At 45.1% G+C, this 25,704-nt stretch overlaps 1 protein-coding gene across 1 annotated transcript in view; it reads left to right on the top strand.

Moving 5' to 3' along the window:
* Positions 1 to 24,043, top strand: part of PDIA4 (protein disulfide isomerase family A member 4) — a 255,470-nt gene extending 231,427 nt beyond the window's left edge. Inside the window, 2 exon segments of the mRNA XM_044065584.1 lie at positions 23,404 to 23,457; positions 23,460 to 24,043. Coding sequence (XP_043921519.1) covers positions 23,404 to 23,457; positions 23,460 to 23,821 — 416 coding nt within the window. The 3' untranslated portion in view covers positions 23,822 to 24,043.
* The last annotated feature ends 1,661 nt before the right edge of the window (positions 24,044 to 25,704 follow it).

Below are 25,704 nucleotides of genomic sequence, written 5' to 3'. Positions count from 1 at the left end.
ATTTGCCACTCCTTTAGCAGCAGGATACTACTGGAGCATAGGAGAAAACTGGTAGACAAGGGTTTGCTGAAACCAGATTTCCAGGAATCATTGGACAAGGCTGACCAGGCTTCTAAGTCATCGAAGGGTTCGAAATCTTCAAAAGCTTAGTCGGAGCCTAAGTCGTCAGCTCCAAGCTTTGCTGTGAATGTGCAGTCGCCGATTCCACAGTCTTCAGAGCCGAGCACCGAGTTGGTGGTTCCGAGCCGGTCCCTGGTATTGGAGCCGGTCTCCGAAACCTTGAGGTCACCCATTTTGCAGTCGGTGGCTTCTTCGATACCTTCTACTCTTCGAGAACCCTCTCTGATGTGGATGTGGACCGAGTGATGCAGAGGCTTCTTGAGAATCCAGCACTAGCCAAATTATTATCGGCTTCGACCCAACCGGTTTTGGAGCCGAAGACCATTTGACCTGCTGTGTCTACTCCTCCGAGCTGGGCCTTTGGAGCTGGTGGAGGGGAAACTGATGACTGTGGAACCTTCAGAGCCGAGGCCTGTTCAGTGCCATCGGCTCCGTCAATTCAGACTACTTTGGTGCCGTTCGAGGAGTCTGGGAGCCGACACTCTCTGGTCGGCTGTGGGGGGGAGAGTCGAACCGATGGGTCTGTTCTGACCCATCCTCTCAGAGCTTCGGCGTGGATGAGCTTGGCTCCTTCGTCTGGGTCAGAGCCCACTGTGTCAGCACTGGGGAGGTTGCAGTCTTCTTCGGAACCGGCTGCTTCCTCACGTCGGAGCAATGGAGCCTTCGATTCTATGAGTAGGGTTATGTCTTCCAAGACTCCTACGTCATCAGGGCCTTCCTCCTCCTCCCCTAAAGTGCCGCTTTCTACCTCTACATTACAGGTCCATGTAAAGCGTTGAGACCCAGAGCTTCAGGTGACCCATGTTCTACTGAGACCTCACTGGAAGATCCCACTGTGGTTCCCAGGAAGAAACTTTGCAAAAGGAGGCATTGGACTCCCCACAGGAGTCTATTACATCAGACACTGATTTAGAGGAGTCAGAAGGGTCCCCCTCGGAGGATATCTCCTTTGCTGATATCCTTGAAGTCTTTAAGCAGAGGGGTGACTGGCAGTCCATTAACCCTTCTGATGATGAGTCGGTGCTCCTGAAGGCCTTTGGGTCTCAGTCCTCCACCTCCTGGGTGATTCCACCCTTCGATGAACTAATGGAGTTTGTTGGTTTGAATGGCGTGGGAGTCTCCTGATACTGTGGAACCTGTCCCTCAGAGGCCCAACAAATTTATTACATCACCCCAAGACAAAATGTTCCTTACCAAGGGAGTGCCGGTTGATGCCATGGTGGTGGCGCCATCAAGAAAGAAATGTCTGAAACCTCTTCTGCTGTCCATCCTCCTAACAGAGATTCCAGGATTATGGACAGGTATGGGAAATGCATCTTTAGTTCAGCGACTTTTGCTATGCGATTGCTCAACTGTTTGACACATTCTACCTGTCTTCAAAGAGTTCTCTTAATAGAGCTTGGAGAATACTGTACAGGTAGTACAGCTGAAGTTGTCTCTGATAAGGTGACATCCCAGCTTAATACCCTTAATTCCATAGTTAACTCGTCCATGCGGCTCATTTCTTATGCAGCCGGTGGTTCGAGTCGGGCAGCGGGTTCAGCAATAGCTCTTCAGAGACATTCCTGGATGCGCTTATGCTCCTTTGTGGAAGCCTTCAAGTCTTCCTTCGTTAATACCCCATTTGATGGCTCATCCCTTTTCGGGCCCAAAGTCAAGGAGACCCTCACTAGGTGTGAGCAAGATGGAAAGACTCTATCTGCCGTAGGAGTCCATTTTTCCACCCCTACTAAACCGTACCCCAAAGGGCAAAAGGGAGGAAAAATGTGGTTCCAGAAGTTCCAAGGAGCTTTTCAGAACACACATAGTAAACCCCCCTCCAGGGGCAGAGGAGGGGGTAGTAATGGAAGACGCCAGCCAGGCAGCAGAGAGGGTCCGTGAAATCAGGGTGACAGGGATCAGTTCTTTGGCAAGCCCTACCAGCGCTCCTGAAAGGAGGCCCGGCTGTCCTACTGTGGAGGCAGTCGGGGGTCGTTTGTCTTTGTATCCAGATGCCTGGCTAGAAATTACAAAAGATTTGTGGGTACAAAATTGTTACCAGAGGTTATGTCATTCCGTTCTCAGAACCCCCACCTGTACGAAGGAAAATCCTGGTCATTCCACCCAGTTTCAGGGATCAAGCGGCCGTAGAAATTCAAAGGCTGCAGGAAAAGAGACTAGTCCATCCAGTCCCAGCAGACCAAATAGGGTCCGGAACCTACTCCAGGGTCTTTTTAGTTCCAAAGAAAGCAGGGGACTAGAGGCCCATCTTGGACCTCAGCAGACTCAACACCTTTGTAAAGAAGTTCTAGATGGTCACACTTCAATCGATTCTTCCATTCCTAGGAACGGGCGATTGGATGTGCTCTATAGATCTCAAGGATGTGTACTATCATATCAAAATGGCCAGACCATCCAGAGATCACTTGTATTTCTGGCTGGGAGCCAGTCACGATCAGTACCGAGCACTGCCCTTTGGTCTCACAACAGCCCCCCAGAGTGTTTACCAAATGCATGGCAGTGGTTACGGCTCACCTGAGGCATCGAGGATTCTGAGTGCTTCCGTATCTGGATGACTGGTTCCTTACCACCACCTTCAGGCATCAACTACTCCAATCCAGGGATCACACACTCTATCTGTGCTCTCAGGAATAACTATAAATTTCGACAAGTCTGTGTTATCACCATCGCAGTGTATCTCCTTTATCGAAGAAGACTTAGACACCACCACTGCCATGGTAAAGTTGCCACTGGACAGAATACTCATTCTTCGACAACGGGTATCAGACATTCTGACAAGCAAAAAAGTACCAGCCTCTCAAGTGTTGAAACTACTAGGTACTATGGCAGCAATGCTCATAGCAGTTCCTCTGGGGCGTATGCACATGAGAATACTTCAGTGGTTACTCTTCACCCAGTGGTCTTACCAACAACTTTCGATGCCATTCTTGATAATGATTACAGATTCATGCAGAAAGGATCTTCAGTGGTGGTTGAACAACCATCATGTAACAGTAGGTCGCCCATTTGTTCTTCCCCCGCCATCAGCCACGGTGACCATGGGTGCTTCACTGATAGGGAGGGGGGCTTTTTCAGGGAAGAAAAGCCCAAGACACCTGGTCAGAGACAGTGTCACAGTTGCACATCAATGTCCTGGAGTTGAGAGCGGTACTTTTGGCGTTGCAGTATTTCCACAACTCTCTACCTCTTGGGACAATTGCGATCCAGACCGACAACATGTTTGTGGTATGGTATATCAACAAGCCAGGGGGAACCAAGTCTTACCCCTTATGTCGAGAGACCCTGAGAGTTTGGCAGTGGGTTGTATCCACCGGGTGCTTTCTGATAGCAATGCACATCCCGGGGAAATCCATAGTGATCGCAGACAAACTGAGCAGAGCCATTCTGATGCTGCACGAGTGGTCCCTCAAAGACGAGGTTGCGGAGATGATTTTCCGCAGATGGGGCCAGCCTTGCTGCGACCTGTTTGCATCCCCTATGAATACCAAATGCAGAAGCTACTTTGCCCTGAATTCCCCACCAGGTTTGCCCTGATTCCCCACCAGGGGACAGCCCAAGGGATTCACTCGTACAAGATTGGCCCCTGGGACTCCTTTATGCCTTTCCACCCATTCCCTTGATTCCAAAATTCTTGTAGAAAGCCAAAGCCCTTGGGAGGACTGTAATTTTAATAGCCCCATTTTGGCCTCAACAGATTTGGTTCCCCTTCCTTTGACTCTACCAACTAGAGGAACCTTGGATTCTGGAATCCGTTCCAGATCTACTAACGCATTTGTCAGGGACTCAATCTCTTCATTCCCACAGATTGACAGCTTGGTTGCTCCAATTTCCAATTTAGCCAGGTCACACGATTTCTCCTCGGAGGTACAGCATATCCTTGTATCCTCTCATAAAGCTTCCACCAGAAGGTTGTACTCTAGCAAATGGAACCGATTTGCTTTTTGGGCTTCACAAAATAATATTGACCCGTACGTCGCCCCAATTGCTAGCATTTTGGAATTCCAGACTAAGCTTTTTAATGAAGGTGCTGCAGCTGCCACTATAAGAGTTCAGTTGGCTGCAGATGTTCTTCATCCCACATTGCTGCAGTCCTAACACTTGGGTAGTCCGCTGTCCCTCGGTCAGCCCGAATATCAGAGTACAAGGCTGACGTCGGTCAGGGCGCATTTGACTGACATCAGAACGTCAGGGTACAAATGCGCATGACCGACGTCATATCCTCAGTCTTTTTTGCCGCATGGTCCGATGCAGAAGCAGTGTTGCAAGTGCCGTTCTGAAATTTTGGAGTTTCAGACCGAAGTCAGAGTTGGTTATATTTTGGTTTTTCTTGCCTCAGTGGTTTACGGATGTCAGAAAAGTGAATAACTGTATTTCTTGTGGGAAACAGATAGGGATTACCATAATTTGTGTATACCTTGTTTAGGACCTGAGCACGACGTTGTTGGATGCCGCTTTTGTGCTAGGTTTAATAAACGCACTATAAAGCGGAGGTTGGATTGTGCTAGGTTGGTCTTTACAAAATGCCGTCGGATGGCTTCCTCTAAGAAGCGCAAGGACAAGGCAGGTAAACCTAGGTTAGAGGAGTCCGGACGTCAGTTCTTTAGAGGTGTCAGTGGAACCGGTGGTTCCGACGGAGGCCTCTCTGGAGTCCCAGGGAGAACCTTTGATTTTACAGGATGTGGCCTCCCAGGAGGCAGGGCAGGCTCTAGGGGCTTCTCAAGTAACTGTACTCCCTCCCTTCCTAAGGGATCTAGGCCTTCTCTTTCTGCTTCCAAGGCTTCTCTAGAGGCAGGTCTAGTTTAGCTTCTGTGGGTGTCTCCCAGTTCTTCAGGTGCCGTGCCCAAGAAGCACATGCTCAAAATGGCAGAGGATTTAATTACTTTAATTAGAGGCTCTATGTCCCCTCCTGATAAGAGGCCTAGGATGGAACCTGTGTTGGGGGATTATGAGCAGGCCGGATGTGTCTGAGTCTTCGGCTGAAGACTTGCAGGAGTATTCTCATTATTCTGATTCTGATGTGGATGATTCTACTCCTTCTGCTTCTCCTCCTGAGGATTTTTCTTTTCAGAGAGCCTTCACCCATGAGAGAGCATTTTAAATGGGAAGGTCAGGATTTCTCTGATTCCAGGAAAAGGCTTAGGGAATTTTTATTTTACCCCAGCATAGGCCTTTAGCTATACCTCCTGTTTTGAATGTGGTGGAAGATGTGTTTGCAGAGGCTTCTCTTAATCCTGACTCTTTGCCTCCGGCTCCTGTTAAGCCAGATAGGTATTACAGGGTGCCTGAAGCTAAAAAGTATCTTTTTAAGAGTCCTAGAGCAGACCCAGAAACTGTTAGTCAGGGGCCTAAGGGTGTTAAGGCTTCTGTTGTCAAGAATCCGGTTCCTGCAGATAAAGAGGCCAGGGCCTTGGATAGATGGGGAAAGAAAGTTTATACTTCTTCCACTTTGGCCATGAGAGCTTTGAATTGCCAGTTTCACATGTTGAAATATCAAAATTATCTCCTTTCTCAGTTGAAATCTAAGGTTGATGCTCTGAAGGTATTGACTGTAAGAGTTACAGGATTTAGTGCATGTTTCTGAACAGGTGGGTAAGCATTCTTTGCAATGTGGTTTTGATGCTGTACAGGCCTCGTCTAGGGTGGCTGACTCTGGGTCAGTTCTTCGCAGGCATGCCTGGCTGAGGGATCAAAATTTATCTGATCATGTGAAAACTAGAATTTTGGATGCCTTTGCAATCTGATGTCCTGTTTGGTTCTCCTGTTGAGGCAGTTTTAAAGAAAATGGAGGACAAGGCTAAGTCTATGCAGACTGTTAAAGATTTTTTGCAGGTTCAGCCTCCAAAGTTTAGTAGAAATTGGCCTTCTAAAGGGTGGACGTATCCTTCTTATGATTCCCAGTCTAGGGGTAGATCTAGGCGTGGCAGGGCAGAGGTCAGGGCTCTTTCAGGCCTAGAACAGGAGTTCTCCTGCACAGGCTACAAGTGAGAGCAGGGGTCAGTCCTTAAACAGACCCAATGACCTACCTTTTCAGCTGCCAGAGTCTTCTGGCAGCACCTTTGGGAGGAAGGTTGGCACTTTTCAAAGAAAATTGGAGTTTGATTACCCAAGACAAATGGGTGCTGGATATCATACATCACGGTTACAGGTTTTATTTCCATACCTTGCCTCCTTTCACAGGCATGCCAGACATTCCTCCTCAACAAAGAATAGAGGCTCACAAGCAAATTTCACTGTTACTCCAAATAGGGGCTATACAGCCGGTTCCTATGCCAGAAAGGGGCCTAGGATTTTATTCTCGCCTGTTCCTAGTCCCAAAGAAGGGGAACACGTGGAGACCAATTTTGGATTTATCTGTCCTCAATACTTATCTGGACATTCCCAAGTTCAAAATGTTGACGTTGCAGCAGCTTTTACCTCTGCTGGGCAAAAACCATTGGATGGTAACTTTGGATCTCAAGGAGGCTTACCTTCATGTTCCTATCAGACTAAAGTGCAGGAAGTATCAGCTGGGACTTCTCACTATCAGTTCTCTGCATTGCCCTTTGGCTTATCTACTGCCCAGAGTGTTCACAAAGTTCTGGCTCCAGTGATACCTTTCTTCAGGCTAAAAGGAATACAGATCTATCCTTATTTGGACGACTGCCTGATTCTGGCTCAAGGAAGGAAGAGCTTCTTCATCATTTGGAATATGTGATAGCAGTGCTAAGATGCCTGGGGTATTCTGTGAACGAAATAAAGTCCAGTCTAGTACCCTCTCAAGATATGTGCTTTCTGGGTGTGAGACTGAATACAGCATCCCAGATGGCCTTTTTAACCCCGGACAAACAAAAGAATCTATCCCTTTACTTTCTTCAGCTTTCTCTTCAGTCCGGGCTGACTGCAAGGACAGTCCTTCAAGCCTTAGGGTTCATGGCATCTTGTATTCTGGTGCTTCCCAATGCCAAACTGCATATGAGGAAGCTACAATGGTATCTCAAAATGTATGGACACAGCACTGCCAGGATCTGGACACTGTCATTCAAATAATACCTTGCATTCAAAAGGAATTTTTGTGGTGGGCTCAGGAATGTCACCTAAACAAGGGACTCTCTGTGACCCGAGTCAGATTTTAACAACAGATGCCTCAGACATAGCTTGGGGAGCTCATCTAAATGGAAAGTGGATACAAGACAAGTGGCCTGCCAGACTACAACATCTACATATCAACATGAAGGAGATGTTAGCAGTCCAGTTTGCATTAATAGCTTTCAAGGATTTACTTCTTCCAGGGCAGGTGTTGATTCTAACAGACAACACAACTGTCATGTGGTACATCAACAAGCAAGGGGGAACACATTCTTATCCTCTATGCAGGCAAGCAATGATTTTGTGGGAGACTGCTCTCAGTTTACAACTAACTCTTCAGGCAAGGTTTCTGCGGAGCACAGAACTCCTTAGCAGGCGTGTTAAGCAGAAAAATCATGGATCCCCACGAGTGGAAACTGGATCTTCATGTATTTCAGAAATTGACAGTGTCCTGGGGAACTCCAGACATAGATCTGTTCGCTTCTCCTCTAAACCACCAGCTGCCAAGGTTTTGCACAAAGCGGTTTCATCCCACAGCTTGGAAAGTGGATGCTGTATCTTTCAGTTGGAAAATTCTTCATGTGTATGCCTTTCCACCTCTGCCTCTCCTCCCAAAGGTACTTCTGAAGGTCAGACAGGACAAGCCAAGGATGATTTTGATAGCTCCAGATTGGCCTCGACAGCACTGGTACCCACTTCTGAGAAGTCTGAGCACGGAAGCCTCCATGGCCTTTGCCTTTGATTCCACATCTGTTGTCCCAGGAGGACAGTCATTTGATCAATGTCAAACTTCACTCTCTTCACCTAACTGCATGGCATATTCTGTTTTAAAACATAAAGGGTCTCAACTTCCACAACAAGTTTTGAATGTGATTTTGGAAGCCAGAAGGCCTAGTACAAGGAAAGTGTACGCAGATAAATGGAAGAGATTTTTGTTTTGGAGTGCAGCTAAGGATTTGGATGTTTCTGAGCCTGATTTAAGTGTGGCTCTGCAATACCTTACTGAGTTATTGGACAAAGGTTTGTCCTTCTCTTCTATTAAGATTCATGCTGCAGCAATTTCAGCTCACTATGATTGTGACCCTCCTTTGTTTTCTCATCCCTTATTCAAGCAATTTCTTAGAGGGCAAAGAATATAAGACCCCCGAAGAGCTCCCACTCCTGCTTGGGATCTCAATTTTGTGTTGGAGAAACTCACTCTACAACCTTTTGAGCCTGCAGCTACTGCTGAGTTGAAATATTTGTCATGGAAAACTGCTTTTTGTTGGCCATTACCTCTGCAAGAAGGGTTTCTGAATTGCAGGCCCTTATGGCAGTTGAGCCTTTCTTAATTTTCCACAAGGATAGGGTATCTTAAATCCTTCCTTTTTGCCTAAAGTGGTTTCTAGTGTGGCTTTAAACCAAACTATTCATTTGCCTACTTTTTATGCAAATCCCCAAACTAAAGGGGAAAAGATTTTGCACACTTTAGATGTACACAGGCAGTTGCGATATTATTTGGACAGAACTAAAGGGTTCAGACTATCTCAGCAGTTATTAGTTTCTTTTGCTTTGTGCTCTCAGGGCAAGCCCGTGTCAAAACAAACTATTTCTAAGTGGATTGGATTTTGCATTGCTTTCTGTTATTCCCATCATGGCAAAGAGATTCCAGCTGGGATTAGACCTCATTCCACTAGGGCTACTGCCGCTTCAACAGCTTTTTTGAGGGGGGTGGCTACTAAGGATATTTTGGAGGCAGCCACTTGGAGTTCAGTGCATACCTTCTCTAAGCATTACCACCTTCCATTGTACTCTAAATCCAGGGCTGGTTTTGCCACTGCTGTATTGCAGGGCATTTTGGCAGCTCCTGCTTCATTATAATTTAGCCATCCTCCCTTACCTCTGCTTTGGGATTCTACCCAAGTGTTAGGACTGCAGCAATGTGGGATGAAGAACATAGTACAGTTTTGTACCTACCATAAATGTAGATGTTCGAGGATCCACATTGCTGCAGTCCAATCCCTCCCTTCCCTCTGCTGTTTGAGGTGGTTGTGTGGGTTGGGTTATCCATCTGAGGTATATGGTGTTTATTGTATATATTGTATATATTGTACATATTCTTGGTGTTAGGCTGGTTGGTTGTTTAGCTGTTGCCTAGGGGTTTTTTGACCTTTTTTCTTTAGGGTCTTCTGACATCTGGGGCAAGAAAAGACTGAGGATATGACGTCGGTCATGCGCATTTGTACCCTGACGTTCTGATGTCAGTCAAATGCGCCCTGACCGACGTCAGCCTTATACTCTGATATTCGGGCCGACCGAGGGACAGCGGACTACCCAAGTGTTAGGACTGCAGCAATGTGGATCCTCGAACATCTACATTTATGGTAGGTACAAAACTGTACTTTTCTAATTTTCACCTCGGATCTGAAAGTTCTAACTTAATGTCTCACAGACTATGTAGGGCCTTCTTAAAAAGTACCATACATCTTAAACCACCGGTTAGACAACCTTTTACTCCCTGGAATCTGAATTTTGTGTTATCACTGATTATTCTCCCTCCCTTTGAGCCTGCATCATCCTGCCAATTAAAATTTCTCTTGGAAAACTATCTTTTTGGTAGCGCGCAGAGTGTGTGAACTTCAGGCCTTATGTATCAAACCCCCGTATTTGGTGTTTCACCCCGATAGCGTCACTGAGGACTAACCCTTCCTTTCTTCCAAAGGTATGTTCGGAAGTTAACCTGAATCAAACTAATGAACTCCCAACTTTCTTCAGTGACCATTCTAACAAGTTGGAGTATGTGTTGCATAAACTTGATGTTCACAAGCAAATAAAATTCTATTTGGACAGAACAAAAGAATTCAGAAGATCAGAACAACTCTTTGTTTCTCATGATGACCCAAAGAAAGGGCTACCAGTATCCAGTGTTACTCTTTCCAAATGGTTAACTGATTGCATAAAATTCACATACTCCTCAGTGAATCAGCCATTAGAACATAGTGTGAAAGCGCATTCCACTAGGACTGTTTCTACTTCCTCAGCTTATGTGGCTAGGCTGCCTTTGGACACTTTATGTGCAGCTGCCACTTGGTCTAAGGCACATACCGCCATCACACATTGCAAAGTAGTTAGGGCCTCCAGGGACAGGGCTTCCTTTGCTTCCACTGTCCTCAGGAATATACTCCCGTGAGCCACCCAGGATTAGGGTGCTTGGGACGCTACCTATGTGTAAGAATGAACGGTGAGATTGAACAACTTCACCAGTCTCACATAGACCTATGAAACCAGCACCTTCAAAAAACACACAAATATGCAAAAACATACTCAGAGGCTCTAAATAAAAATCTGCAGAAGCAACAGAGATCTCCAAAGCAGACATCCAAGCAACCTCCACCCCCCCAACACAAGCCATGAAACACATACTTCACAAAACCAGTGTGCCACACAATCACAGCCCTTAAGGCAAAAAAAAATACCCAACACACTAGTAATAGGTGACTCTATAGTCAGGCACACAGACGTCCCACTCACTAGGCTGAACAAGGAGAAGGTTACTGTTAGCTGCCTGTCGGGTGCAAGGATCCGCCACATAACACAAGCACTCAGATCACTCCAGAATAAGTACAAATATGACTCTGTCATTGTCCATGTTGGTGTGAATGACATGAGCCGTACCTCCCTGGACTACATGAAAAGAGACCTGGAAGAACTCTCTGATCACGTAGCCCAGGCCGGTATGACCCTGACCCTGAGTAGCATCTTGCCTTCACCAAGAATGATGCCACAGTATAGAGAAAAAATTATCAATTTCAATAATTGGCTAAGCTTCTAGTGCCATTCAAAGGGCATCCAGTGTCTGTCAGCCTGGGATGACATGCTCGAAAAGCCACGCTGCTTCACTAGAGACGGCTTGCACCTGTCACCCTTAGGCTTTCGAATACTGGCCAAGGTTCTTGCCACCCCCATAGTGCCTTTTTTAGGCAAGGCTCAAAAGAAAAACCCACCGCTGTAAATAGCACAAGTAACAAAAAACTGAGGGTAATGCTACTCAATGCCAGAAGTCTAAACCTCAAAATGCACACACTCGAGGCACTCCTCAATATGGAGAAAATTGATATGTGCAGTAACAGAAACCTGGTTTAAGGCTCCAGAGAGCCAGCACTACCAGGTTACAACTCATACCATACATTTCGACCACAAAACCTGGACCGATGTACAAAAGGCGGGAGAGTATCTATATTCATCAAGGATGCCCACACCTCCAGGTTAGTGGCACAGCACGATGCTTCAGAGATCATCCACGTGCAACTAGCAATGGGAAAAACTGCTATTCAGATTATTGCTTGCCACAGATCACCCACCATGTCCCAGGACCCCCACTCCACATTCCTGGAAACACTGGGAAACATAAAGGTCCTACCAAACACCCTGATATTGGGTGATTTCAATTACCCAAACATTAACTGGGAGAACTACTCAAGTACAAACTCCCTTGCGCAGCATTTCCTAGAATTTATAAACTCAAACGCCCTGGATCAACTGGTCAACACCCCCACCAGAGGTGACAACATATTGGACCTGGTCATCACCAACATGGGCAACCGGTGTTCCACACCGGAGGTCAACCCCTCGCTGGTTAGATCTGACCATAAACTAATCACTCTGGGTATCCACATTCTGCCACCACCCCGGTCAAAGAAGCCACCCTGAAAAACTTTTCAAAAGCAAACGTCACATTACTTAAGACCGAGGTGGGAAGTTTCAAAGCTCCCATGCTAAAGGATAACGCTGTCCAAGCTGCAAAATCCTTTACTAATGCACTCTACAGGCACCTACAAGAATGTATGTATCGTGCTATCCCAAACAAAGCCAAGACTCACTCCTCCAAGAGAAGGAAACCAGTCTGGTGGGCCCCTGCCATAAACAAGCTATGCAGTAGAAGGAGGAAACTAGTACAGAAAAGAGTAAAATCCCAAGAAGGGAAGACCTCCCTGATCAGTATCAGCAAGAAACTACATTCCCTCATAAAATCCAAGGCTAGCTTCGAAAGAAAAATTGCTATGGACTCCAAAGATAACCACAAGGCATTCTTTAGCTATGTGTACCACAAGGGCATTCTTTAGCTATGTCAACTAAGTGACAATTCTCAGATCTGCTCAGAGTTGGTGCAGAATGGCACAAAATACGATATAGCCAACATTCTGGCAGACAGGTTCAGTGCAAACTCCACCCCCCCCTCACCCCCAAAAGGGGCCCATAACTATACCAGAAGAATGTAGTGCCCCTGAAATCACAGACACTCGTGTTAAAATAGCCCTCTACAAAGCAAAAAACACAGCATCAATGGGACCAGACGGGCTGCGTCCTACACGAGATCAAAGATGAACTTAACCCCTCACCTAAACACACTATTTAAACTCAGCCTCTCCACAGGCTGTGTGCCCACAGAGTGCCGCACAGCAGTGGTTATTCCACTCCACAAAGGTGGAGCCACAACGGACCCTGGAACTATCGCCCTATAAGCCTGACTACCTTGGTCTGCAAAGCTATGGAGTGTATCATCATGGATCTCATTAACAGAGACATTGGAAACCTCCAAACACTGGACCCTACCCAGTTTGGCTTTAAGGGCAGATCATGCCTCCTAAACCTGGTGGACTTCGAGACAGTTACCAAGGCTATAGACAAGGGAAAGGTGGTCCACACAGCGTAGCTAGACCTGGCAAAGGCCTTCGACACCATTCCCCACTCAGGTATTATAGACTAGCTCACCAGCCTGAACATAAACCCTTACATCACGAGATGGGTTGCCAACTGGCTCACGGACAGAACCCACATGGTAAGAGTTGCGGGAGCTAGTTCTGACTCTAAACCGGTTACAATTGGCGTTCCCCAGGGCTCAGTCCTAGAACCCCTCCTGTTCAGCATATACTTCTCAGAGGTACAGGCAAGCACAGGAGGACTATGGCTGACCAAGTTCGCAGGCGACTGCAAACTAGGGACTATAATTGACTCTCCGTCTGACACAGACATCCTCCTAAAGGGTCTCACTGAGACGGATACCTGGTGTCAAAACCATGGCCTCAAGCTAAATGCCAAAAAGTGCATTGTCATCCCCTTTGGAAAAAACAAAGTACCCACAAACTACCACATAGGTGTTAGCCACCTAAATACGGAAGATGTAATAAGGGATCTGGGGACCCAAGTAGATAGTAACCTCCACTTTGATAATCACATTGTCAAAGTGGTTAGAAAATCCTTCTATGTGGCCCACCTAATCACAAAAGGGTTTGCATCCAGATCAAAAGAGGTCATTGGGCCCCTCTGTGCATCACTCATCAGACCCATCATAGAGTACAATGCCCCATTTGGGATATACCTTACAAAACGCCTACAACAACTGGAAAGACCACAGAAGTACCTCACCAAGAGGATCACTGGCCTCAAGCATATGCCCTATGCAGCTCAACTGAAGAAACTCAAGCTGTACTCTGTTGCATACCGCCTACTCAGAGGTGATCTCTGCCTGATATACAAGGTCATGTCCAACCCAGAATTGATGGACATGCTCCACCTAAAGAAAACCATATCCCCTCGAGCCACACGCTCCAGGCATCTAAACCTCACCACAACAATAAATAGGACGTGCTGGAGGGATAGATTCCTGTCCCAGAGACTTCCCATGCTCTGGAACAAGATTCCAATTTACATTAGGCAGAGCTCCTCACTAATTCTCTTCAAGAGAAACCTTGACGAGTGGATGGGAAACAGAAAGTTTACCCCAGGGATCACTTAAATGGTGCTGCTGGATAGAGGCACAGGGAACTAATCTAAGGGGGCAGCAAAGCCAACATATTCCGGATAGGCTTATAAATGCCTTCGGGCAGATAGCCTAGTACCTACCTAGTACCTACCTATGAACCTATAAAGAAGTTATGTACTTACCATAACGTTCCTTGTGAGTTGCTCATCTCGCCTTCATTCTTACATTCCCACCCGCCTTCCCCCTCCAGGAGGGGTAAGACTTTGCAGTCTGGTGGGTCTTGTTCTAGGATTTCTTACTCCGGCTGGAGTACCATTTATGTGTTATGGTTTACATGCTGGGATCAGCAAACTAGATCTGAGGTGAGACGGAGCATCATGGGATAGGGTCTTGGCCTCAAGCTACTCTAAAACCTTGAGCTTGTGAAAGCAGCCGACTTGGAGCCGATGGATCGGCTCCAAACCCATGTGTATGAATGAAGGCGAGATGAACAGCTCACATGGAACGTTATGGTAAGTACTTAACTTCTTTTTCTCTTCTAGATAAGGATGTCTTCAGATGGTTGGGAGTAAGAACTGGCTTCATCCTGGGGCCTAGCTTATGCCATAAAACCCTTCACCCCAACAAACCTAGCAGCTTGGACCTTCACGTTATTGAGATTGCTAGGCAGACATCAGTTCAGCAAACCTTCCCCTTCAGTTGGAGTTGGTCCTCCCGTTTAACAGAGCAAAATACCTTGTACAAGTCTCCTGGGTAACTTGTATGACATCTCTCTCCATCATAACCTTGTGGTGGTCTTTACTTTACCTCCTGCACTGGCTAGTCAAGCAGGTTCTGTAAAGGAGTGCTGCATTTCTGTTCTTTGAAGACTTCATTTTGTCAGTGACCAGTGATCAAGATGACATGTCTGCCCATCCATTGTCTGAGCCCACTAGCTTGGCAGTGTTGAAAATACCACGATGTTCATAGTGTTTCACTGTTGCAGTCATTACACTTGGGTTATCCTGCTGGCAGGCTACCTGCAGGCGGCCTGAATTCCAAAGTCCTGGTCCGGCGTCGGTTGCTCTTGCCCCTTCCCTGACGTCAGTGCGCCAGGGGTATGTAAGATGCAGCCGACACCATTTTCTTCAGTCTTTCTTGCCGCGTGGTGCCCGAAGCAAAAGCAGTTCGCAAGTGCCGGTCGGCCAACTCCTGAGATTTTCGAAATTGAATTTCAGATCCAAAGTCTTCAATAAAGCGAAGTACCCCATTGGGGAAACTTTTCCTTGCTCCAGAGCGATGTCAGTAAAAGTTAACAATTGTATTTCTTGTGGAAAGCAAATACCTCATAAGGATTTTCATTCTTACTGTATTCCTTGCCTAGGCCCTGACCACGACATTGCTAGTTGTCGGTCTTGTGCTAGATTCAACCAACGCACTATTAAGCGTCGGTTCAATTTTGCTTTACATTACTTTGGCTGAAGGTTTAACTATATAATGCCGTCGGAACCGACGACCGGAGTTCATAAAAAGCGCAAGGACAAAGAAAAGGCTAGGCATCCGAGGTCCAAAGACGAAGCCTCTTCTAGGCCAGTCGCCGGTTCTCAGTGAGGCACTTTTGTAGCCCCTGACGCCTGCTGCCTCAGAGCCACAGGTCACCTCTGACTCCCACGTGGAGACAGATAGGCCTGTGGAAACTCAAGGGCCTACGGAAACTATTCCCTCAGATGGGTCCAGAGCCACTGAGCAGGCATCGGCTTCTGAGGGTGTTTTCAGACTTACACAGCTTACTATCAAGACCACTTCAGCAGCAAGGCAAAGTCTAAAACACCTTTAAAGACAAAGAAACAAGTACAGCATTCTTCTGGACAAGTCATCCATGCCTAAGAAATATATGCTTAAAATGGCCGAGGACCTAATTACTTTGATCAGGGGTTCCCATCCCCCTCCTGATAAAAGGCAAGACACTGACTATGACTCCTCTGACCAGGTTTCTATTTCTTCTGATACCTCTTCAGAACAGGGATATTCTCTTCCTCCCTATGAGGACTCTGATGCTGAAGAGTCTATCCCTTCAGCCTCTCCTCCTGAGGACTACTCTTTTGGGGAAACCCTTCACACCATGAGGGAGCATTTCCATTGGGAGAGCCAGGATTATTCAGAATCCAAGAAAAGGCTCAGAGACTTTCTTTTATTGCCTCAGCACAGACCTCTTGCTATCCCTCCTGTGCTAGACATTGTAGATGATGTATTTTCTGAATCCAGTCTGTCTCCTGATTCTGTACCCCCTGCACCAGTTAAGCCAGATGGGTACTACAGGGTTCCAGATTCACATAAATTTCTTTATAAAAACCCTGCTGCTGATCCAGAAACTATTTCTCAGGGTCCCAAAGGGGTCAAGGCTTCCAGTGCAAAAAACCCTGTTCCCTCTGATAGGAATTCTAGAGCACTGGATAGATGGGGAAAAAAGTTTACACCTCTGCTACTTTAGCTGTAAGGGCTTTAAACTGCCAGTTTCACATGCTTAAATATCAACAATACCTAATGTCTCTGATAAAACAGAAAATGCTGACAAGCTCTGAATGTCCTGAAAACAAGGAAATGCAGGATTTATTGCATGCAGCTGAACAAGTGGGAAAGCATACTTTGCAATGTGGTTTTGATTCACTAGAGGCTTCTTGCAGAGCCGCAGTTACAGGTTCTGTTATTCGAAGGCATGCTTGGTTAAAGGAACAGAGTTTACCTGATCATGTTAAAGCAAAATTATTGGATGCTCCATTACAGCGTGATACTTTGTTTGGTGTTAAGGCAGAAGAGGTGTTAAAGAAAATGGAGGATAAAGCAAAATCAATGCAGACAGTAAAGGATTTCTTACAGGTTCAGCCACCCAGATTTAGCAGGAACTGGCCTTCTAAAAATTGGTCCTTTCCAGTGTCTGGTCACAAAGAGGCAGATACAGACGCCCAAGAGGCAGATCTCAGCCCCAAGGCTCATACAGACCTAAAGAATGGGGTGCTTCAGCCTCTAAAGGCGGAGAAGACAAATCACAACCATATAGGAAACGGTCCCCATGGCTTCACACTACCAATGCCAAGCACTTACCTTTTGGCAGCACCCTTAGGGGGAAACTAGCACTTTTCTCACAAAATTGGCACATAATCACCCAGGACAAATGGGTACTGAATATTGTTTCTCAGGGTTACAGATTCCACTTTCACACCCTCCCAAGGGAAAAAAGGTATGCCAGACCTGCCACACAATCAATGGGCAGAGGCACAAAAGCAAATTTCTGCTCTCGTGGACATGAGGGCTATTCAAAAAGTACCACAGCAAGAGCAGGAGCAAGGATTTTACGCAAGATTTTTCTTGGTACCCAGAAAGGGCAAAGCCTGGAGACCAATACTGGACATGTCTGCTCTAAATACTTTCCTGTTAAATACTTTCCTGGACGTTCCAAAATTCAAAATGTTGACACTGCAGCAACTAAGACCCATGCTGGGCAAGAAGGCTTGGCTCGTTACTTTGGACCTCAGAGGCATACCTGCATGTCCCAGTCAGACAATCTTGCAGAAAATACCTCAGATTCATAGCTGGCTCAATGCACTACCAATTCTCTGCACTGCCCTTTGGCTTATCTACTGCACCCAGGGTCTTCACAAAATGCCTGGCACCAGTAATTGCATTTTTCAGACAAAAAGGAATTCAAATATATCCCTACTTGGATGACTGCCTTATTCAAGCAGAGAGCAAGGACATTCTACTAAACCATCTGGCGTTTGTAAAAAGATTACTAATTTGCCTAGGGTACACAGTAAACAAAAAGAAATCAAAACTAGTGCCCTCTCAAGAGATAATATTCTTGGGTGCAAGCTTAAATACAACTGCCCAGATGGCTTATCTCACGCCAGACAAACAAAGGCAACTGACTTATTACTTCCAAATGATGGCAACAAAGACCCAGCTACCTGCAAGAAAAATTCTGCAGGCTTTGGGCTTCATGGCATCCTGCATCCTGCTAATTCCATATGCAAGACTGCATAAGAGGAAGCTACAATGGTATCTTAAAAAGTGTTTGGACTCAACATTGCCACAGCCTGGAAACAATAATTACTCTCATTCCCTGCCTGCAACAAGAGTTTTAATGGTGGGCACTGGCCTGTCACCACAACAAGGGGCAGCCTTTCACTTTACCCACAGCCAGGCAGACACTAACAACAGATGCATCGGATTATACCTGGGGGGCACACATGGCGGGAAAATGTATTCAGGGCACGTGGCCCACAGGCCAAATGCATCTTCATATCAATCAAAAAGAGATGCTAGCTGTACAGAATGCCCTGACAGCCTTCAAGGATCTACTTCATCCAGGACAACTTTTGCTAAAGACAGACAATACTATAGTCATGTGGTACATAAACAAGCAAGGGGGCACACTTTCCTACCCCCTCTGCAGGCAAGTCATGACTTTGTGGAACACAGTATTGACCTATCAAGTACATCTGCAGGCACAATTTCTGCCAGGAAAGAAAAATACTCTGGCAGACTAGCAGAAACCTCATGGACCCTCACAAGTGGAAACTAGATCCACAAGTCTTCAGCATGATAACAAGGAAATGGGGATGCCCAGACATAGATCTATTTGCTTCCCTTCACAACTGCCAACTACAGAGATTCTGCACAAGGATTATCACACTCAAGCATGGAAGGTGGATGCTCTATCATTCAGCTGGAAAACCCTGATGGTTTATGCCTTTCCTCCACTGCCTCTCCTCCCCAAGGTACTCCTAAAGGTCAGACAAGAGAAGCCAAAAATGATTCTGATTGTCCCAGACTGGACACGCCAGCACTGGTACCCAATCCTAAAGAGCTTGTCTCAAGGCCCAGCCTGGACTTTACCTCAAATTCCTCATCTTCTGACCCAACAAAACAATCAGATCCTGCACAGCCAACTCAGAACCTTAAATCTGGCTGCATGGCGAATAATATAACCACTCAGAACACACCTCTCTCTAAAGCAGTTATGGATGTCATTTTGGAAGCCAGGAGGCCCAGCACCAGAAAATCTTATGCAGAAAATTAGAAGAGATTCTGTGCTTGGAACCAGGCACAAGGACTTGAACCGCTTGTTCCAAATATTCCTCAGATTTTACAATACCTAACTGAGATGCTGGACAAAGGCCTATCCTTCTCATCAATTAAAATCCATTCCTCTGCCATTTCAGCTCATTACAATACAGAACCTCCTATTTTTTCACATCCACTGCTAAGACGGTACCTCAGAGGGGCCAAAAATATAAGACCCCCAAGGAGAGCACCGATACCTACATGGGACCTCAACTTTGTCTTGGGAAAGCTCACACTGCCTCCTTTTGAGCCAGCCAATACAGCTGAGATAAAATTCTTATCATGGAAAACTGCTCTGCTCCTAGCAATAACTTCAGCAAGAAGAGTCTCAGAGTTACAGGCATTAATGGCAGTGGAACCTTTTATCATTTTCCATCCGGACAGGGTTTCTCTAAGGACAAATCCAACATTTATGCCAAAGGTAGTATCCAATGTGGCTCTTAACCAAACCATTAATTTGCCAACTTTTTATCCAAATCCCCAGAATAAAGGGGAGCGACTTCTGCACTCTTTGGACATACACAGGCAGCTACGCTTCTACTTGGACAAAACTAAAGCTTTCAGAAAGACTGAGCAACTTTTTGTGGCATATGCTGCAGGATCACAAGGAAAGGCTATTTCAAAGCAGACTGTTTCAAAATGGATAGGACACTGCATTCTACTATGCACAGCATGGCAAATCAGTGCCTAAGGGCATTAGGCCACATTCAACCAGGGCAGCAGCCACATCAGCAGCCTTTCTCAGAGGAGTATTAACCAAGGAAATTTTAGAGGCTGCAACTTGTAGTTCACTGCACACTTTTACCAAGCACTACCACTTAACCTCTTTACTCTAAATCCAGAGCAAGCTTTGCCACTGCAGTTCTGCAGGACCTCATAGCCACTCCTAATCCTATTTAGACCCAGCCGCCCAACCTCAGCTTTGGGATTCAACCCAAGTGTAATGACTGCAACAATGAAATACGATGAACGTAGTACAGTTGTGTACCTGCCACAAATGTAGATGTTCGAGTGTATTCACTGTTGCAGTCCAGGTTACCCACCCACCATCCCCCTTTCTTTGCTGGGGCTTATCTGTACTTCTCTATCCTATACAACCTATGTGGTGTATTTGCTTGTAGATGAAGGTATTGTTTATTTTAGTGTATGTTTTTTATAAGCAATGTGTATAGCCTACCTTCTTGGGGGCACCTGACATCTGGGGCAAGAAAAACTGAAGAACATGGTGTCTGCTGCATCTTGTATACCCCTGACACACTGTCAGGGAAGGGGCGAGAGCAACCTACACCAGACCAGGACTTTGGAATTCAGACTGACTGCGAGTAGCCTGCCAGCAGGATAACCCAAGTGTAATTGACTGCAACAGTGAATACACTCGAACATCTACATTTATGGTAGGTACACAACTGTACTTTTTCTTGGTCTTCATGTCTATTCCAAAGATCTTGGAAATGTTCTCACTTTTGTGATGATCCTTTTTACTGGGACTTCCCTCTGCAGAAGGTCCGACATTGAGCCTGGCTTCTAAATCTCACTGCTGTTGCTCCTTCTAGAATAGGTCAACTTTTGACCCTTGGGGACAGCAGGTTGTTAACTTTTTAAAGTTAGCCTCTGCCTGCTCTCTTTTAGATTTACCATGCAGCAGTTCCCAGCGTCAGCATATGTACCATTTCTTGGTGCGTCCTTAGTACAGCATTGTTTGGCCTGCTCTGGAGTTCAGTCAGTCAGGTACCCCCTTGGAGAGAACTTTATTGTGCTTAGTTAGCAATGGCTGATTGTGCAGTTTAGCAGAGTCAGAAACCTGTAAGATGTTTTAGGACATGCCCATCCCTAAGAAAGAAAGAGAGGCAGTTACATTTCAGATAGAATCCCTAAACAAATTATATCATATTTTTTTTTTAATTGGGCCAGTCTTACAATACTGAGAAGGCTTTCCACATAAATAGAACAGTGATGATCTGTGTGAAGAAGAGTGCAAGAATATCCATTATTGCTATTGGGTCTTGATGCAGAGAAGGCAGTCAACAGAGCAGTTTGGGATTTTGAGTGGGGCAATGGAAGCATTCCCTCATGTAAGAATAAGGTTAACTAGGAGGATGTATAAAGGATCAGAGGCAAAATGGGAGCACTGTTTCTCTAAAGCTTTGAACTACACTTTTTTCCCTTGTTTGAACAGGTTGTGTAAGCCCTTGTTGGTTTAGCATGGTGGATACTATTTGATCATCCTGGGCATGAAAGCTCAAATGGAAAATGGTGGATGTCGACTTCATATAGGGAGTGTCCTGATTTCCCTGAGAGACGAGATATCATGCTGAAGAGAAGTGAGCCACAGAAGGTGTGACAGACATCAAGCTTTCTGTGCTGGAAGTTCCAGTAGTAAGGACTATAGCAGCACCGCTTTACTTTGAAATTTTCTGTTACAGTAAATTGTTATACAGTTATACTTTTCAGACTCTTGTGTAAGAAACCATATTGGGTATCGCTCAGGAGTAATCTCTTCCCCCTCAAAGGAGCTTGCATACTGTGCTTGATCAAGTCCATTCTTCTTCCTTTTCTCTTTGCTAGAGATGGAAGTTTATTATACAGTTCTGGTTCGGTGTTAGTTCTCTTTACACCTGTATTTAGTCCACCAGTTCAGGAACACAGAACAGATGCTCTTCTGTTTGGGGAGTGAAGGACTTACAGCTGCAAAAACAAACTTAAATTTACCTCTACATTATCTCCTGCTGTCTGGTGGCTAAGTGGTTGCTGAGAAATGATGTGGTCAAAGACCAGCCTATAAGAGGTGTGACTCTTCCAGTGTTTGTTTCAGAAATTACTTCCCCTCCTCATCTGTGTTTGTAGAACTTGCTGTTTGGTGCACACTGTTTCCAAACATTGTTGTTTAGACTGTCACTATGGAAGTCTGGCTTTCTTTGGTAAGTGTGTTTGCCTCAGGATTCTTTCTTCTAACTCTTTGGTCAGTGGCCTGCCCTGTTACTGTTCCCACTGTGGCGGTTTATTGCATGGGATTCAATGCAGTCATATGATCCATCAAAGAGGATCCTCAAAGTTAGTTTTAACATATCAGTAGATCTATGAAACGACCCTCCTTGTTAAGTTATATGTGCTGTACTACCATCGCTGTGTCTCTGTGTGTGCACTCGCTGGAGGATAGGGGGGGTGGTCCCTCCATACGGTTTCACTTGTGCAGTTCACTATAACTCTGGTAAGTATATACTTGTAAGTAACTTGATAGTGTATATGTCAAGTGTTAGCTGATTCTTGACATACAGGAATTGTGCTTTCTTGGGACTGGCTGTGAACTTTGAGGGTTCAGGGGCTAGGGACACTTAATGTAGCTTGGCCTATGATGTCATGGTGTGCACTAGCACTGTGCAGATTATACTCATTCCCCAGTGCAAGATCTAGTAAGTACCAGATTGTGATCAATGGCAAGCATAAACCCAAATCCTACATCCAATCAAGGGGTACATCCAATCAAGGGGCGTTCTGTTTTATTTTAGCTGATAGGATTAGAATGTATGTATCATCAGGAACATCTCAGTCAAGAGGTGTCCAGATGCTTCTTCCCTTTTTTAATAGTTACAGTCTTAGGCTTGCGTCACAGTGCCACCTATGCACTTCAACCCCGTCAGAGCTTTTTTGTGGTCTTTTGATGAGAAATGGAGAATTGGGATATTTTTAATATAATGTATAGCTGTCCTATTTGTTTTGAGTCAGAGTGGTAATGCTCTGACTGCATCCTGGGATTGATTAGGAACCTGAGTGCTGACGTAGCTAGCAGGAGAGTGTGCATGTGAGCATCTGGCAAAGGCTGTTCTCTTGGAGATGGGGATTACAGCTCAGTATGCTGTGGAACTGAAAGTTGATGAGCCAGCCATGCTCTAGCAGGCATTTGACATGCATGGAAGTACATAAGCCAGACTTCCATTCACTCAGGCTTCTGAAAGAGAGTGTCTGGGCATTGATGGCCTTAATTATAGCATCCTGTGACTGTATTTTGCCCACAGAAAACAAATGGGCTAGTTGAAGCATAGGAGGGGTGACTGTCTGCAGGAGGAACAAAAAAAAAAAATCGTAATTGCATGTTACAGGGCCATGGTTGTTCTGCTTGGAAATTTGCATAGTGCCACCTTATGTATAGTTTGTGAAATTTTTACTTTTTGTGTTGTGTACTTACTAGCATTTTCTTTGATGGTGTATTCAAGTTCGCCTCAGAAATGGACTCCTTGTTCAAAGATTTTGAAAGACTAATAATTTGCTGTTTGTATTTTAGGTCTGAATAGTAAATCTTAACTTATTCATTGCTTTGCACATTTTGTGACCTTGAAACAATATCCCTTTTAATGCATATGCATTTGTCTCATTAGGAAAACTGAAGCCTGTCGTAAAGTCACAGCCAATACCAAAAAGCAACAAAGGACCGTAAAAGTGGTTGTAGGTAAAACATTTAATGAGATTGTAATGGACAAAAAGAAGGATGTCCTCATCGAATTCTATGCTCCTTGGTGTGGCCATTGTAAAAAACTAGAGCCTGTATATATTGACCTGGGTAAGAAGTACAAGAATGAAAAGAATCTGGTTATTGCTAAGATGGATGCCACTGCCAATGACATACCCAATGATAAATACAAAGCAGAAGGATTTCCCACTATTTATTTTGCTCCTGCAAAGAACAAAAACAACCCAGTCAAGTTTGAAGGTCAGAACAGAGATTTAGAAGGCCTAAGTAAATTTATAGAAGAGCACTCAACACAACTGTCCAGCAGGAGCAGGGATGAACTGTAAGCAGAGCAGAAATTGCAACATTTCTACACGTTACTTTAAGACTTTTGATGCAGTATGACCAAATACATCCTGGGCTGATAAATGGTTATTAAAGCCAGAGTTTCATGCCTAAAATATTTGGACATTGAATCTGTGCACTACTGTTTGTTTTGGTATCAGGTGATGGAAAGTTCCAGTCCAGATGTTTTTTTCTTTGTTTCATGAACATTACTGTGCACAACTTGAATATATTTTTGGTATGATGTGAAAAGCTTTTTAAATAAAAAAAATAAGAAAACTTCTTAATGTGATTTTTTTATGTCTGAGGTGGCGTAAAAATACTAAAAATGGTGAAGACTGACTGTGGAAGTGCCAGAACCTTGGGGGTCATCATTCTTAAATGTTTTTTCCTGAAATAATAAGTACAACACCTGCCCCTCAAAAAATGAAAGTGCAGTGTGTTATCCTTGTGAGTATTTAATTATGTATTTCCTTTGTGACATTAGTCAGTCAGTAGAAAAAAAACCTGCAACTCTAATTTGGGAACATTGCATCTTTTCAGTCACTGGAAATTTGCCAAAACTTTCATCCAGAAGTATTAAAATAAACTTCTGGGGCTCTTTTTCTTGTTTCTTCTCACCAATATATTTTATGTAGTTTAAATTGTATTATGATCACAAACGTTTACTAGTTGCATTGAGCACTGGCACATCTTCCCCAAAAATTCCTCAGCTCCTCTTGTGTGTTCTGTCTGTCCCAGATTCCATTCAAACCCATTGCAAAATTTTGCTTGCAACATTTTCTGGTAGCATACTTCACATCACAGGCAGTTCCTCCTGTTCTCTTTATACCTGTTGTAAAACTACTTTTCACTGCTATTTCTAGAAGCACACTTCGGGACCCATGCATCCTTTCCTTTGCTTATTTTTATGTTTTTGGCTGCCAGCAGCTGACAGCTGCCACTATTTCCTCTCTTCATTCATCAGTTGTAAAAGACCTGCTTGGTTCTGGGCTGTTCCTTACACATGTTCAGGGCCAGTGTGGAAATCAAGAACCCTGGTGCAGCATCCTACTCCTGCCAGGGAGTATTTTTTGTTGTAGCCCCCCCCCCCCCGCCATGTGTGTGTGTGCGCGCGCGTGTGTGTCCAGTAGTATCCCCAAGGGTATGATGTGCCATGGGCAGCGGTGCTGAATCACCCATCACCTTTACAAGGGGCTGATGTCAGCTGGATGCCCCACCCACCCTCAGTAACACCTACAAAATTGTTTTCCTGGACTTCACCAGGAAAACAGCCACTCTAGTGTGCCCTTTGCACCTTGCACATGCCCCCCCCCCCCAGCCACTAATCAAAACTGTGTTGCCTCTGTGTTAGTCAGGGCCTTGTACCTCTATCCCACAGCCCTGGCTGAACATCCTTTCCTTGAAGTAATCTATATTTAGTTAGTTTTGTATTGAGGTAACTAGGTTGTCTAACTCAGCATTGCTCATCTTTAGTGGAATCCCAGTGAGTAATGTTTCATGTACAGTCCTTAGAAATGTAGCAACAGTGGCATACAGATGTATGTAACAAGTAGTGTTTCCTTATGCCAGATCTATGTTTAAGCCCATTCTAGAAGCCAAATATAAAATCTTCCCATCAGTCACTCCTTCTGAGCTCAGCTACAATCCAGGCTTCTCCCTGAATGTGAAGATGCAAAAACCAAACGGCTGCAGGTACACTGAGGTGCCCAAAACACACAACAACAGCAAAAGTAAATTAAAGCACCAAAGTTGCACACTGGAAATCAGTCACTGTACTTTATTGCAGAAGACAAACGGTAAGCACTTTCACAACTTAATGTTGCTTCATCCAGACTTTCGGCCATACCTGTGTTTTATTTTTTTGTATAGCCTCCATAATTGT

Source organism: Protopterus annectens, chromosome 3.part0, assembly GCF_019279795.1.
Source record: "Protopterus annectens isolate FY-2018-M chromosome 3.part0, PAN1.0, whole genome shotgun sequence".
NCBI classification, from domain to species: Eukaryota; Metazoa; Chordata; order Ceratodontiformes; family Protopteridae; genus Protopterus; species Protopterus annectens.
This window is presented reverse-complemented; position numbering and strand designations above follow the sequence as displayed.